Raw genomic sequence first — 17,577 nt, forward strand, 5'->3', positions numbered from 1 at the left:
ATCAAGGCATTACTGAGGGCGTGCGGGCTCTTCGAGCGACCCAACGCATCCCTCCTTCTCGCATTTGACCATTTTCTCCGCTTGCGTTAGTGAGGATACAGCAGGACAGAGGCTTCCTTGCATTTTCATCACCACTGCGTTCAGAGAAGAGGCTTTGCTGTGACACCATCACACTACGGGCAACTAAAGTATCGAAATGGGTCGAGTGGAAATGGTTTTTGCTAGTTTTTCGCTTTTTGCCGGCATCAGAAGATGATATTCCTTTGCCTGATGTCGAGAGGTGGAACTACAAGGATGTGCGCCCTTACAGGTGCAGAAATGGCGAAGAGCTGCTTCTGTAACAAGCAGGACTTTACAAAACTGCTCCTTAGCTGATTTTATTTCATTATTATTATTATTTTTAAATGTTTCGTTTTATGTTGTGAGCTAAGGTTTTGCATTTTCTTGTGTGGTTTATTCAGATTTTCAACAAGCGCACTGAACGCGCGTCAAACTTTTAACCCTCTTAAAGGAAAAGCTTTCTAAAAGGAAATATATTAGAGTTTAAAATTATACCGTGGATTCAATTAAAATAAAGTTTGCGGTTTATGAGTTAGAACCCTTTTAGGAATACGTGGCGTTTTTATTATTTTTTTTGAAAGACCGATTGCAACTTTTATTTTCGAATTAAGAAAACAGAAATCTCAGTTCGTTAATCATAAGGTTGAAATATACCTGACGGAGCTATAAACTAACATCAGTTTATCTGTTTGTTTTATTACAGCAAACAATGAGATATTTATTGCATTTTAAAGTAAAATACGGGCGTTAAAATAATAAGAAATGCGAAACGAAAGTGTTTAAACATAAAAGAATGACATTCTGGGTGAAAATCTACTAATAGGCCCAACAACCACAGGCACACAATCAGAGACTTTACTTAGATATTTTGGTTTACACGTGGAATATGTTTCCATGAAGTTGAAAATTATCCTTTTTAAGGGTCCCAGAGATTGATTGTCCAAACGCAATTCTTGTAAAATATAATTTAAATCCAAGAATTGTGCCTGGACATCTGTTGCTGGAGATTCAACATCTTCGTTCTGGAGGACATAGGCCCTGCTTTCTGCTTCTACTGTAGCTACACTAAATTTTCATTTTTAAAAAGTTTCGCTAAAGGTAAGAAGCTCGTTATATGACACAGGGACGATTATTTTATTCATTAATCACGTTTACCTTTGAATTAATGCTCCCTAGATAAACGCACTGAAATAAAAGAATTATCTAAACACCTTTGATACATTCGCATCTTTGATCATATTCGTCTGGGAAATTTAATATCGTTGATTTTCGCTGAAAAGAAAAGTGTGTATATTTAGAACTGCAACGGTTATTTGAATGTTGCTCCCTAAAGTTATATTTTGCAACAATTTCCCAAACGAAATTCGTTGACTGCAAGACTTTTCATATTATGTTTTGTTCAGAATAGTATTTATGCTTTTCTCATTGTGTGTGGTAGATGAATAAAAAGTCACGCTGATTATAAAAGCATGGTGGGAAAATGCTTTGAGCATGCTTGAGTTTCTCATTCACTGAGACTGCCATCTTTTGCCCAAAGCTGCATGGTGAAGGACTTTTCAATGAAACGGCGTGAAGTAAAACGCCATTTACTGAATTCATTTTCTGTCTCATTTATTAAGCTACTTGCATCACTGCAAAGAATGTTTTTGGTTACTGCCTTTTATTTAATTTTGCATTTTAATGTGTGTGTGTGCGTGTGTGTGTGTGTGTGTTGTTTCAATGCACACTGCAGGCCTGTATCACAGACACAGGGTCAGGCAAAAAGAGTGTGTGTGTGTGTGTGTGTGTGCTGGCATCTGTCTGATTCTCGAGGACTAACACTAAAAATTAATTGAAGGTGATTCTGAGTTTTCTTCAATCATTAGGCCAAATGCAGTTTAACAGCGGGGCAGCTGTCGGTAAATAGTTGTTTTGCCTTGATTTGATATTCCATTTCAGACAGTCGATTGATTGTATTGGTAACTATACGTTCCACTTGCTTAATCAATAAACTGCTAATTACACTACAAAGTAGTTTCAGTGACGTTTTTGACAACGAAAAACACAACACCAAAACGCCTCAACGGATGGAATTTTGTTTGATATTTGGAAGCACCGACTTGAGTTCGAATTAAACCTTTGCACCTGCACCACGTGTGCTTGAGAAATTAAAAGGAATAATGAAAAATACATAAATAAGAAATACATTAATAGACACGTGTGCACTGCCACACATTTACTCCCTTTACTCCTTCCTTTGACCAAAAACGTAATCTTTTGTGGATTGTGGTTAAAGTTAAAACACAGGGCCTGCTGGGCTCCATATGATCTTTGAATTAGGCAAGCCTCTAATTATAAAGCGTAATGTATTAACAGTGTACGTCTATTCAGTCGTTGAGGCACAAGCTAGACAAAAATAATATTTTGCTGCTACATGCATTTAAAAGAAATATAACAATTTAGACCTAATTATTTTAAATTTAATGACTAAGGCTAACCTTAAAGGTTTCATGAAAGGAAGGCCTGTCTTAAACTGACCACCGCTTGACTGTTTAGCTTGTTTAGCGAAAAATTAAATCACATAAAGTTACGGAATTTCATAATCTGCACACAGGGTGAAATCAAAGCAGCGGCCATTTTTTTCTCTCCCGGGCTTCGAAATATTCTTCATTAGATTGTAGCTTAGTGTGACTGTAAATAAACGCTAAACGAAATTCAACATATTACGTATTCGCTAAATGTCTAAAAAGAAATATCGATGATATTTTTTCTGTCTCTGTTTAGCGGATATACTTGTAAATGCTATTGCCTTGCCTGTCGATGGCGCACTTCTAACGGTTATCGACGTCCAACCGTTAACTAGTTCCGGTGGAAGCACGGGTTTCCAAAAATGTATAGGACAAAGTAATAAATGTAAAATGTAACCCTATCCTGGCGGACAGTGGATTCAAACGAGAGGTAGTAAAAATTCAGTATGTTTACTTTATTTGCAGCCTCAGCCTGTTTGTCTTTCAGGCCTGAACTTGAGCGTCAACACAAAATAGTTTATTTGGTATAAAAAGAGAAATCACCATAAAATTATAGGCTGAATGAACGAAAAATCTGAAGCTGGCCACATGTACATGTGATTCGATTAAAAAACAACAACAGAGTATTTCTACATTTTCACTGCAGAGTTACAATTTCTGCGTCATTTATTTTTTCAAATGTCCGATAGAAATATATTTTATGATTACTGCTACGATATTCACACACCTGAGCGATGCACACTTTGTAGTGTCTGTTTTTAGTCTATATATAGCCTATATTTTTAAAGAGGCAGATGGCCATGCTCCATTTTGTAAAATCTGTGTATGTAATCTAATCGTCAAACAGTATTTGTAAACAGATAAAGACAAACTAAATTATTTAAATTGTTCTTTTGACGTTGTTATATATATATATATATATATATATATATATTAAAAAAACTAATAATACTGATATAAATTTAGAAATAAAAACAGCCTACATAAACCTGCATATTCGTCAAACGTGATATTAATTTGCAGAGATTAATAGTTGTATTGCTGTATAAAAAGAACTTGTAACAACATAGGGTGCTAAATCAAATTGTATACATCCATACTATTATGACGAAAAAAAAAACGACAGTGAAGTATAAAAATCTCCTAATAAACCTTGTTGTCTAGACTAATTATTAAAGCTAAGTATAAACGGTTACATTTCTGTTCAGTCTCACAGCCTTATAATGCTGGCTTCAAATTTAGGCTGTATAAAATATCTTACAATAATTGTACGCTTTAAACAAACGCAAACACAGACGTATTTTAACCAATTTCGCTGAATTAGGGCAAATAAATACATTTTATAATAATATTTAATAATATATTGTATCCGTTTATGGTATAAACCAAAACAAACACACACAAAAAGATTAGTTAAATCTATAATCCTTTTAAAGGACGTTTTGAAAATTAGGCGAAAGCCAAAAGTGCGGATTACCTAAATAAGCCTATAGTTTAAATCTCAGTAGGAAGTGTCTTTAATAAAAGAGAAATTGACTTATGGCCTCCCAACAGGTCACACTCCATGAGAAGCATGTTTGCCCCTGTTTTCCCCCCTTTCGCTCCCCAAACATACACACACACACACACACACACACACATTCTGACATCACACATTTCTTCTTCGACAGCATTAGCATCTGTATTAGTGTTACTATTATCATACGGGTTTCCGTTGCAAATCGAGTCTTCAGCCAAGAGAGATTTGCGCTCGACCTCCCGCCGTCATCCTATAGTTTATTCTAATGAATATTCTATAGGTGAACCCTAGGACAAGGAAGTATACGCAAATCAATCTGCAACATAATAAATAACACGTCACTTCAGTAGAGATCTGCCATTTTTTCTGTAAAATGTCATGATGCTAAATGTGTGGTTGCAAAACTTAAAATAATATTTAGAGGTAGATTTACGACTATGTATGTGCAGTCTATAGATATGTGGGAATTTAAAAACCTCTTGTCCACAAGTAAATACTTAAGCTTAGCAGGTTCATATTTGATATTATGACAAATATAAAACATATGGATATGTAAAGATATCTTTATTTAAATACTAACAAAACTAATTTAAATTTGCCTTTATTGCACCAAATATAAAATTACATTTGTGCCAATAAAAGAATATCATGACAATATTTACACATTTATTCATTCAGATCAAAAATATAAAAAAGGACTTATTGTAAACATACAATTGACAGCTCTAAAGGCGTCGCACAGAAAATAAATGAAAATTATAACGCAGCCATTTGACATGGGGCAATTGGTCCACCATGTCTCAAGAGAATCCATCTGGACACTGGCTAGACAGAGTGACCCTCCTAATGAGCCCTTGCTCCCCATCGTAACCCCGCCACGCTCCTGTAAGGTACAGGGGACAGCGAACCGCCCCTCCGCAGCCAGATTCCCAATGACGATACGTTTTATTAGACTTAAAACCAAAACAAGTCTTTCCACGGGATTGGTTGAGAAGCCCACGGCTGGGAATGAAATCGGCCGCCGATGCGGTTGTTGATGGATCATCTGATTTTTGACCTTTTGAAGGGTGGAGGGGCTCCTGTATGGGCGTGGTGTTGATTTAGAGTCAGTTAGCCTCCATGAAGTGTGGAGATAAAGACGACGTTATCCTGGTCCTGAAGCTGGTACTCCAGTTCACCCTGCAAAATGACAATAAATAACATCTACAATGAAGAACTGATGTATACGCACAAAAAAACTATATATTTAATGTAAAATATAGAAAACACTAGAAAGAGTCGCAGCTTTAAATCAACACATGATTTGCAGGTTTTGGCCTTCATTGACAGTTGTTGAGACATTGACTTTTTTCCATTGATTGTGTTTCTTTAAATTACATCCTGATGCCAATACATGTTTTCCTGAAAGAACAACCAAGCACAACCTTTATGTACATTAGATGAATGAAGAGAAGCTGACACTGGACCTAAAATGAGCATGTCATTAAAACAGAGAGTGGAAGGAGTGATTGAGGAACTGTACACACACACACACACACAGTCTCACACACTCTTACCATCAGTTCCCAGTCTGCGTCGTTGATCAATACGAGAATCCCGGGTCTACTGTGTGTGTAAAAAAAGAAGTGCTCATGTAACTGATGTGAGCTACACTGAAAACATGACAGTAAAGCAGCTCTCTGATAATATAACACAGGCTGTTTATACACAATGAAAATCGCCAGTGCTGCGGTTTTGTAAGACCCTTGCATCTGCAGTTCATTAAATGAATGAGCTTCTCTCGTACCAACATACACGTGGAAGATGAAGCACAATAAAGGCTATGCACAGAACATCCTCTCACAAAGATTAGCACAAAATTTATAATTATCAATGCAATATAACACAATACAGCTTTATAACACATAACACCATAAGGATTTTGCTTTGTGTCTATTAATACCTGCCTACTCAGATAATGCAAAATTAAAATATTTTGCATTTTATATTTTAAGTACGAGGTGCTAATGTAGGTGATGGGGTGGCCCCTCACAGCTAAATACTGAAGACTACACTGTGTATCAGAGGCTTACTGCAATTATCCATAGCAGATTTCATATTTTTTCAGTTACCAGTGCATGCTACAGTTACGTCAGGCACGTATAAAGGTCATTTATGACGAATCTCTCTCTCTCTAAGAAAAAAAAAACCTGTTGGAGAATGCAAAAACATAATTTTTGGGGGTGACGTGATTATATCAGAATTACAAAAAATTATAAAATCCACCCACTGTTTAGTATGAGCTGAGGAAGCAAGACTGTAGTAGCCATATAATTTCCTACACCTTTACTAATGCAACCGAAGCATTAAAAAATAATTATTTTATCCCTGGCCAAATATATACACCGGGGGGAAGCATGGTGTGTTTCTGCCTCCTTGACCTCACGGCGATTCTGCGGTGAACCCGCGTAGCACTGCATTTATTACGAGTGTGTGTCTACAGCGTGCGTGTATGTTTGCACGAGCATCATCCTGCATCGGTAACGTATTTACTGTGCGTCTGCGTGTGTACTTACACAGTGTCGCCCTGCATAAAGAGCTCTGGGCGCTCCTTCAGCATGTTCCCTCGGATCCACGCGAGCAGCTGCTTCATGTCCCCTGCAAAAGTACCACCACAGAGGTCAAAGGTCACAGGTCATAGTTCAGTGAGCCAGCCCCACGGTCGATGTGACGCGACAGAGCCTCGAATGCGAGGTGGGGGGGAGGTTTGAAGGAGGTATATCAAGACTCGCCCACTGTCATTTTTGAGCGCGGCATTGAAAATATACCAGTGACGCCGATTAAATTTTGGTTCGTAAACATAGAGACGCCATTGAGTGTAGCCGTATCTGCCAAAGCAGCGACCAGGTAAACGTGACTGGAATAGGTAGGTTATAAGGATAACGGCGAAAAGCCGTATATGTATGGGGTGGGGGGGGGGTCATGGTGATGATTGATGGATATAAACCCAGCGCTCCAATGTGAATTTAAATGAAATCTAGGATGTCTGCACACCCCCCATGAAGACAAAATGTGCTACACCATCCTATGATAAACAAAAAATGTGTTCTAAATTTCGCTTAGAATGTTTGGATGCTTGGTAGTTACATAATTTACTTTAGCCATGCAAATATTATCCAATCAATGCTACTGATTATTCCATTAAGTGAAGGGAAGTTTGGCCTTCAAGATGTGGGTTGTGTGATAATTCTAGCATGCGATGATGGATAATTGTTTTATATCTGTACATGTAAGCAATGAAGTTCCACTGCCCAACATGGCGGACAAGTCTGTATGTCCAACATCAACATTGTATCATCAGCGTCCATTTCTGGAACGTACCAGTTTTCCCCTCAGAGGGGTGGTGGAGACAAAGACGGAGCAAGAGTGAGGAAGAGGGGGGAGAAAAAAGGAAAAGAGAGAGATAGAAATGTTTTCATTTGATCTGGGGAGGAGTTTAAATTTATTGTTTACGAGTTTGCTGTGGTTGACATTGTTAAGGCTGGGCACGCAAATTGCGCACTTAACGTATTTTGTATTCTCAAAGATCGCTGGTTTGTCTGTATGAAAGGCCATTACACTTATTGGAAATGTGACATCAGAGACAGAGCTTTGAAAAACATCTGAAATGGCTAGCGCTCTGTCCACCCTATCTGAACACTTGAATGCGTAGACTCACCTGCACAACCACAAAAGAAAACTGCCGATCCCTGTTCTGCGATATAATCCTGTGCAACATTTATAACTCACCTGAATCTTTGGAATAAACAGGAATAGGAAAATGCAAAACTTTAATGCAATTCCATTTTATATAATCCTAGGACATATTTGAAGGGGCATTACAGGATAGCTGGCAATGACTGTGTAGGTGTTCCTATGTGTGTCAGCATATATCTCGGCTGTAAATCCCATAAGGGAAGATTTTTTTTTTTTAAAGATGGTCTATTGACCGAGGCGTTTGGCAACATTTAACACGGTCCTCTCACACTCTGTGTGTAGCGGTGGATTTTACTGACACCTATCTCTATTCAAACAGCAGGGATGGACATATAAGGTCTCAGGTGGGCAATGGCGACTAGAACCAGAGAGCCTGTGAAGGGGGGCTGGGAAACCCTTGATCAGTTTGAGGAGACCAATAGATGTACTGTAGTTGCTTGCGGCGTTGTGCTACAGCTAACTGGCTATGCAAGCGTGTATAATTAGACCAGGACAAATTAGCGAGAGGACGAAAGAAGAGGGCAAGTGGGTGCAGGAGCGAGGGTCTATACAATACTCTCGACTGGGCAAGTTTCCACCAGAACTGAAGCTTTCAGAGATGTCAGCACCAATGCGTGCAAGTGTGTGCGCTTGTAAGCGTGCGGCGTGCTTCTCAGCGAGAGGCAGGGGTCGAGCAACAGAGGCTGTTTCAGGTTAATTGGATCGCTGTCAGCCTCTTCAGTTGTGTAACGATCGTTGTACCTTGCAGCTCGGCTAGCCCGCAATCCTGAACCTATAAAGAAGAGTGATGCTTGCCTCAGTGCTACGCTACCGCAATGAATATTGACTAGCACCAAAAGCAGAGGCAAAAAACAGACGTGATCACTTTCAGGCACATCAGTCCTTTGATTGGGGGAACGATTGGGGAAAGTCTCCTGCTTTGTTTTGGGTGGTTTATGTGAGCCGGGGCAAAAAGTGAGGGGTCAACAAGATGCCCCACGTCTCTTTCGCCCTCTTTTCTATAGGGGTAAGGGAAGAATTGAAGACGACAAGAACTGGATAGGTTGCGGTGAGGTAGGAGGAGACCGAAGGAGAACTCGAATGGGAGGGGGGGTTGGGGGGGAGTATGCGTCAGCGCAGACAGGTGCATGCTGGGATAAAGCATGCGTGGGAGGGTGGCGGCGTCTGCGTAGCATAGTGGCTGGCTAACTCTCTCCGTTTCCTTTCTCTTTGCATGACGATCATCATTATCGCCACTATCTGTGGGTGGGAGGGAATGAAGCCATTCATCTTGTTGGGATATGAGGGTTGGCGTTTCTATGACGATCATGTGTGTGTGTGTCCGGCAGCAGGGGGCTCAGCACAACTCATCAATCACTTAGAAGGGTCTGGACCAGTGGACAGAAACTTTCGGAGGGATTAGTGTAGAGCACCAATGTCAGCCTTCGCAATCATACCCAGCCATCCGTGGCGTACTCAAATCATACCCACAAACATACGTACGGACTATGGATTTCAAAAGTGCTCCAAGGTCACTCCCCAGGCCCCACTGAGGTCTTGGTGGCCACATTCCCTCTTGTCGTCCACTTTTGTGGACAGGTTGTCGTGGATACTCTGGTGCCACGGAGCTTGACCCTTCTCTTGTTTGGCAAGGCCACCAAAGTACACGTGTATTCCAATGTTCCCAACCTCAGAGTTGGGACAAGGATGCAAAAATACTAACACACTTAGCCAAAAGTTCCATTCCTGTCCAATACATCTCAGACCCCCGAGTAAAAGACTAAGGCCACTGTACTTGCAGGAAAAGTGACTGGCTATGAATAAAGAGTACTACTACTACTAGGCTACCACAAAACACTCAGTTTCCTAGTACTCCTCGTAGTTTCTGACCACCTGTCCCAAAAAGATTCTCTCACTAAACAACTAGATTATCCTTGAGTTATCAAGTTGACCTTGCAGAACTTTCCGAAGGAAAGAAAGGTTCTATAACCCAGTAACTAGATTTGTGTGGAAACTGACCCAAATGGCAAGCCTTAAAGAAAGACCATAGTGTATCATAACTATTGATACAGTGACTAGTCAGCTGAAATTTTGGAATCTCTTCCCTGCTCTCTAGATATCGCCATCATTACTTCTGAGCATGTGCATAGGATATAAGGTCTCGCTTTCCCAATCCATCTTTTGCACTAATGACTCTCAAATGACTTGCCTTTCAATCCAGCAATGGCAGAGAACATGTTACCCACTCTGTGCTTAAATACAGGGGGCAATACAAGTGCTCCCCCACAACCAAGCATCCCACCACTTTCACCCAAATGTCCCACCGGGAAGCTGTAGGAATGCGAGGTGTTTGTAGGAGTGAGGCATTTGTACTGTCAGGCATCCCAAAAAATGACTGCACACAAAAAGGACTTAGTGCTTTGTAACAATTGTCACTCCCTCCTTTACTGGCCCTCCATTCTCCATACCTTTCCTGTGACCCCAGCACTAGGCATAAAAGATCCATCAACAGTATCACTGGCCGCATTTACAAGTGAAAGGGGCCCAATAATGGAGCAGTTAGGGGAAGAATGGCTGGGCGCAGGGAGTCTCACAGATGTTGGTGGTTGAGGGGGAGGTGGGATGTATGGAGAAGGGGCTCAGCTCCATTGTTGCTGAGGGAGGGGTGGTGGGGGATAAAAAAAAAAAAAAAAAAAAAAAACCTTGATTTGTGATGGCAGGCCGGCACTGGTTCGCCATTGGCCCGATGTCAGGGTGAAAGCAGGGCTGGCTAGAAGAAAAGGTGTCCAGGGAAGCGTGTGAACCAGGGCTCCGAGAGGTCAAGGGAGGAAAGAAGGCGAATGGGAAAAGGGCATCTTGCAGAGGGATGGCATGAAAAAAGAGATAGATGTGGAAAAAGAGGCACATAATTTGGTATGATTTGTGTGACTTTCTACTATAGGAGTAGGAGAGAAAAAAAGGCATCCTTTAGTTCCAGGAGGGCATAAGGCCAATAAGTGAATACTACTTCCGAATCTCTGGCTCTTTGGGAGGAAAAGGGTGAAGATATTTGGAGCTAATTAAGTCATCAGTGCTGGGAATGGTAAAGCACTGGCTTGGTATAGAAAAGGTGCTAAACATTTAAAGTCTAAAAAAAGTCTTTCAATATTTTCCAACATATTTACTCTGGAATAATAAAATAAACTAGACATTTTCTGATAACTTAAGTGGTGTTTGCCTGTGCAAAACTTGGCGTTATGGTACATTGCTATATGGTTGCTGGGGTGTCTCGGCATTACTTGGTGGTTACTTTCCTGTCCTCAACAAGTCAAATGATTGGAGGCATTAAGTTACATACTTCTGGTTTAAAGGACAGTTCACCCAAAAATGAAATTCTGTCATCATGGAATTTCCAAACATATACAACTTTTGTTTTTTTCTGTGGAACAAAAAGTATTTTGAAAAAGGTCTCTGTGTTTTTGTCCATACAATATTTTGGACCATTCATTATAAGGACAAAAATAGCTGAAGCATACCAAAAAATAAAATCATACAAAAAGGTTTGGAATAATATTAAAGCATGTGAATTATGCCAGAACTTTCAGTTTTGGGCGAATTCTGCTTTTAGTACTTAGTTAGACATTTATAATTATGAGCAATAGTAACAGTAAAACTAACATTAGCAAACTCCATGAACACAACAGAAGGGGAACATTTTTTAAATACTCACAAGGATCTGATTGGCCAGGGAGTGTCACATGATGATTCTTGACCCCATCAAAAAGAAGTTCAGCTCCTCCTCTAAAACAGGAAAAAAGTGCACATAATGCTGTTATTGCCTCTTACAGGTAGACCTTCAACAACAATAATTCTCAGTGAACATTTTACTATTTCTAAAACCTTCTAGCAGCATCCTCCACGCAGCTTTAATTTAATTAACATCTAGTGTATGACAAAACGCCCCCAGAAAACTGTTTCTTGTCCTTAATATTTTGACATTAGATGTCAGAGACTTAAAAGAAAAAGTTATTTTTAAGATTTCAAGCAAGACGCAATAGCATTCTTGAAGAGCACCAGGTTGTATGTACGGCATCAACAAAAAACCTTCAAAAAAAAAATTACGTAACTTACATTATAACTTCCAATAAACATAAATGAAGGGGTGAGAACCAACATATTTATCACAAAGAAGACAAAACCTCAGCATCGATTCAAGCAACATTTAATAAATGCAACCCAGTAAGTGACAGAGATCGTGTAAGAGCGAGAGAAGGTGCATGTCAGTGGAGAAAAAAAAAGCAGATAGGGACATGAAGTCAGAGTAGGACTCATGTAGCAGGTGCAGGCCCAATAAAGAGAGCTCACATCTCCTGGAGAATGCCCAGTTGTCCTCCAGATCGCCAGGCCTGGCGAGATGCCCGTACTCTAGCGGTACAGAGAGAAGCCAGCCTGTGTGCCAGCCTCAGAAAGGCCACTCACAAACACCACCTCTGTCCATAGACAGTCACATAGGACTCTGTTGCGACTTGAAAGCAGTGAGGACTTTGACCAAAAGCCAAATGCAAAATTTTTCTGCACCCAGTGAATTCAGGCCAAGATTTGTTTTGAAAAGCTCTGTCTTTCTGTCACTCTGATGCCATCTATGTTCTCTGTTGCTCTATGTTCAAAATAGCATACTGCCATACTACACTTATTATTTCTGTAATATACAATACGTGTACTGTGCACAACATGCAACTTTCTGTATGCATGGAATACCCTGATGGCCTAGAACATTTGTCAAAATGTGCAGTATACAACAGAGGGATATGTGGGGATACTATGTGGGATACTGTATCCACCTTTTTCTTCCCATAAGAACTGGTGTAGCCATTTGTTAATTTTATGGGTCTGGCTTCCGGTCTTTTCCGCAGCTAGCTATTTCAACACTCTTTTTAACTGATTATGCTGCTGCACGTGTGAGTTAAATCATTTTAACATAAAATGTAACCAAAAAAGCAACAACCATGATAATTTACAAGATTTTAACTGAGCAGCATTCAATGAACTGCACAATGAAGTGTAATGAGACTGTGTCACAATTGCATACTATTATTTGAAATGTTTATTGCTGGATAATTAATTTCACATTCTGTCAGTATTCAGTGTATGCTGGAAAAAGTATGCAATCTGTACAAAACAGCCTATATTTCTCATCAGAAAAGATATTCTCATACAAAAATAAAATCATCATATATGTGACCCTGGACCACAAAACCGGTCTTAAGTCGCTGGGGTATATTTGTAGCAATAGTCAAAAATACATTGTATGGGTCAAAATGATTGATTTTTCTTTTATGGCAAAAAAAACATTAAGAAATTAAGTAAAGATCATGTTCCTTGAAGATATTTTGTAAAATTCCTACTGTAAATATATCAAAACTTAATTTTTGATTAGTAATATAGATTGTTAAGAACTTTATTTGGACAACTTTAAAGGTGATTTTCTCAATATTCTGATTTTTTTGCACCCTCAGATTCCAGGTTTTCAAATAGTTGTATCTCGACCAAATATTGCCCTATCCTAACAAATCATATATCAACAGAACGCTTATTTATTCAGCGTTCTTTTGTGATGTATAAATCACTCTTATGACTGGTTTTCTGATCCAGGGTCACATATATACTGAGTTGTGAATCGAATCCAGCTAGCAAACTTTCCAAATTCCGTCCCTCCTCTTTTCCTGTGGTCTTAAAAATTATTGGAAGTTATAAGGCCAGGAAATTATTTGATTTGTTTCATTCCTTGTTTCTCTGTTATAGTTGTTATAGTATGTATTATTAATAAGTATGTCTCAGTCTGTAAAGACTTACAGTTGTGCTAAGGTTAGCCTATCATGTTTTGTTAATGTTGAAATGCAAAAATCAGTCAATCACCCTCTTTCGACATCATTTCATGCCCTCTCTCTACTATAATAGTACACATTCCCTCATAAAATTAAATGTCAACGTTCAGATAGCAGCTATAATCCACCATTAATGGATAAAACAATTATTTGATTATTACAAATTATACCTGTTTTATTCTGACATACAGCAGGCCGACAATTTCTTAAGCACTGTTAAAAGACAAGGTGTTTCTCAAACCTTTTTGTGACATGAGGGAAAATCTCAGGCTGATATTCCACTCAGTGTAGCATAGAAATATCCCCTCACTAATGTAACCGCTGTTCCTGTTTATAAACATCCGGAAAACTCATTTTTTGTTAGACCTAAAGCTTCTTCAACGGAGTGTACGTCTATATCGATTATTAATTGTTTTCATTTTCAGTGAGTGCAGCCGTTTATTATTCTAGTCAGTTTCAAGTGACAGCTCTGACAACATCAGCGCGCACTGCTTCTAGAAGTAACGTGAATTTAATTTTTAAAATAACGTACTTTTTCATTTAAACCGTTAAACCTGACGTTAAACCGCTGAAAAAAAAAAACAGTCTTTATCAACCAAGGTGATTTTATAAAGGTTCAATCGATTTCTCATTTATTATGTGTATTAATGTAACCACTGCAACACAAGATAAATGCGACGAATCATAAACAAAGCGATAAATACAAACCCAAACTCCAGGTGCAGACCTAAGGGCGCAGCCATGTTGCTATAAAACCCGGAAATTATCACACATCTTCACCGGAAATGACATCTTCCTCTGAGGACCCCATTGACCGTTTTGCTGTAGAGGGCGTTTCTGTGTTGATTCAGAAACAAGGTTGTATTCGAATTATTTAGTTCTATTATACAAAGAACTAAAAGATGTTTTGCCTGAAAGTTTACCTTCTAAGAATAATTCAAATATGTCTATCGTTTATATGTTAAATTGCAGATAAATTGCAAAACATTTTGGGTTCTACAGTATATTATTATATTATATTATATTATATTATATACGAATGAAATCACACTGACATAAATTTAAAATGATATGCAATTATATATATATATATATATATATATATACAATGTATTTAATTAATTTTAGAAGTATATAGTATAAAAAAGCCTACTAGTCCAGTTATTATAATGCTGATTGTAACTGTTATTTGTAATGTGATTTAAAAGTCCCCATAAAGTCTAAAATGTCCGTCCGTGTCCTCAGGAGAGGCGCAGTGCTGTCATGTATGGTGGAGTGATGTGGTGGTCCCCCACCCCCTCAGCCTCTGTCATACTGGTGACAGGTCTGTCCCGACTAGGAGCAGATTGAATTGCAAATCTCCTGCCTTCTGTTGGCGTCCGAGGCTGAACTGGCCCTTTGCAGCCGGCCATTCATGTGGTAATGTGAAGTCTGAGGGGAAAGGGGGGCCCTGGGGCCACAGAGAGTCACATGAGGGGACACTCCGGACTGACTTCCAAAAATACAATTATCAACATGAATTTGGAGTATCATACTGGTATGTGCACTAAAACTATATATATTTTTGGCATATTAGCCAAATGGATGGGATGCGTAGGTCGATACTTATCTTGGCTTCTGTTGTATTTTCTTTAAAAGCACAGTTGTTAACTTTGCAGGTTGTAAACGAATGACAGTAATATTTCAGAGTTCAGTGGTGTGTATGTGTGTGGATAAGTGTGTGTGTGTGTGTGTGTGTGTGGCAGATGCGGCATGAGCTCTAGATTTAGATGACAAAGTGTTAAAGCACCAAGACATGTAATCCAGTCACTTTACATGTACTTAGCCGTTCAAGACATGACAGGCTGTTCCCGTGCTGTCACCAGCGGATCCATCTGTAAATAACGAAAGAAAGAGAAAGAGTGAAATAAATTCTAGCATACATAATGACACCAAGTATCACATGTAACCAAAATAAGCTGGATAAAATGAGTCGCTCATGTTTAAAACTGCATGTAACAGCTTGTCTCAGCTGCTTTAACACAGTTTGAGGCATTTTGAGGCCACAGCAACACAAAAAGCATTTTCAGTTACTATAATACCACGGTAAAATGACAGGCTCACCTTGAAATTCCATTTATGTTTTTGTTTTAAATGTTACATATATATATCAACTTATTAAAATGATCTACATATATTAATATGTAATAAATATATAAATTTATTATTTTACTTAATGAAATATATACCATATACAAGAGTAAGGGTGATCAGCTTTTTACTTACCTATACCATTTTAATAAAATATGTATTTGTATCAATATTTAATTAAAAATGTATTAAAAATTTCAAACTCAGTATTCAATATTCATATTTTGGCACATGAAATCTAATAACAAATCTTATTAATGTTTATAAAAACACCACACATATAATATATCTCTTAATATATTATAAAACATTTGATAGTTATGTATTAATATTCCATAAAAATACATTAAACATATCAAACTCAACATTTCCACATAAGGGTGATCAACGTTTTACAGTTACCAAAATAATTATTATATTATCATAGCCTCATTATATTCTTTTTAATAAAATATGTATTAATATTTAAATTAATATAAAAATATTAAAAATGCATTAAAAATATCAAACTCAATATTTAATATTTCATATTTTAGCACCAGTTTCAGTCATGTGCACATGAAATCTAATAAGAAATGTTATAAATGTTTACAAAAACACCTAACAAATTTGCTCTTAATATACTGTATAACATTTGATGTTCTAGTTTTGTATTAATATTTAATAACAATAAAATACATAAAAAACATCACACTCAATATTCGAGGGTAAAGGTGTTTTTCACTTACCAAAATAAATGATTTTAGCACATTTTAGCAACAGTTTCAGTCATGTGCACAGGAAATCTAATAAAAAATCTTAGTAATGTTTATAAAACCACCACACATCTCTTAACATATTATATATCATTTTATATTCTAGTTTTGTATTAATATTTAATAAAACTATCAAACTCAACATTCCCAAGTAAGGGTGTTCAACTTTTCTCAGTTACCAAAATAAATCATACATTTTAGCACCATGTGCACAAGAAATCTGATAAAAAATCTTATTAATGTTTACAAAAACACCATACAAATTTGCTCTTAATATATTATATAACATTTCATATTCCAGCTTTGATATTTTAATAAAATATGTATTTGTATTAATAAAATGCATTAAAAACATATAACTCAATATTTAATATTCGTATTTTAGCACATTTTAGCACCAGTTTCAGTCATGTGCACAAGTAATCTAATAAGAAATCTTATAAATGTTTACAAAACCACCTAACAAATTTGCTCTTAATATATTGTATGACATTTGATGTTCTAGATTTGTATTAATATTTAATAACAATAAAATACATAAAACACATCACACTCAATATTCACGGGTAAAGGTGTTTTTCACTTACCAAAATAAATGATTTTAGCACATTTTAGTAACAGTTTCAGTCATGTGCACAGGAAATCTAATAAAAAATCTTATTAATGTTTACATCCACACATCTCTTAATATATTATATAACATTTTATATTCTAGTTTTGTATTAATATTTAATAAAAATATCAAACTCAACATTCCCAAGTAAGGGTGTTCAACTTTTCTCAGTTACCAAAATAAATCATACATTTTAGCACCATGTGCGCATGAATATGTTATATAACATATATTATGGAATATTATATAACATTCCATATTCCAGCTTTGATATTTTTAATAAAATGTATTTTTATTAATAAAATGATTTAAAAACATATAACTCAATATTTAATATTTAATATTCGTATTTTAGCACATTTTAGCACTAGTTTCAGTCATGTGCACAAGAAATCTTATAAATGTTTACAAAAAC

General features: G+C 37.4%; 1 protein-coding gene across 2 annotated transcripts; it reads right to left on the reverse strand.

Moving 5' to 3' along the window:
• Positions 1–4,633: 4,633 nt before the first annotated feature.
• urm1 (ubiquitin related modifier 1) lies at positions 4,634–14,467 on the reverse strand. Of its 2 annotated transcripts, none has more exons than XM_051121877.1 (5): positions 14,373–14,467; positions 11,510–11,580; positions 6,642–6,723; positions 5,643–5,691; positions 4,634–5,265 (listed from the first exon to the last, which is right to left on the reverse strand). In XM_051121877.1, exons 1-5 carry the CDS (start codon positions 14,405–14,407, stop codon positions 5,197–5,199), a joined length of 306 nt encoding a protein of 101 aa, XP_050977834.1. In that variant the 5' UTR covers positions 14,408–14,467; the 3' UTR covers positions 4,634–5,196. The 2 variants fall into 2 exon arrangements, with proteins under 2 accessions (XP_050977834.1, XP_050977835.1); XM_051121878.1 differs by lacking the exon at positions 4,634–5,265 and adding an exon at positions 5,276–5,487.
• Between the last annotated feature and the right edge of the window lie 3,110 nt (positions 14,468–17,577).

Source organism: Labeo rohita, chromosome 10 (genome assembly GCF_022985175.1).
Source record: "Labeo rohita strain BAU-BD-2019 chromosome 10, IGBB_LRoh.1.0, whole genome shotgun sequence".
Taxonomy (NCBI): Eukaryota; Metazoa; Chordata; class Actinopteri; order Cypriniformes; family Cyprinidae; genus Labeo; species Labeo rohita.

Excerpts from the sequence above, each read along its gene's own strand:
- urm1 (XM_051121877.1), bottom strand. The coding sequence starts at position 14,407 with ATGGCTGCGCCCTTAGGTCTGCACCTGGAGTTTGG. Across the intron at positions 11,581-14,372 it reads GGTCTGCACCTGGAGTTTGG|AGGAGGAGCTGAACTTCTTT; the intron begins GTTTGTATTTAT and ends TTCCTGTTTTAG. Across the intron at positions 6,724-11,509 it reads CCCTGGCCAATCAGATCCTT|GGGACATGAAGCAGCTGCTC; the intron begins GTGAGTATTTAA and ends GTACTTTTGCAG.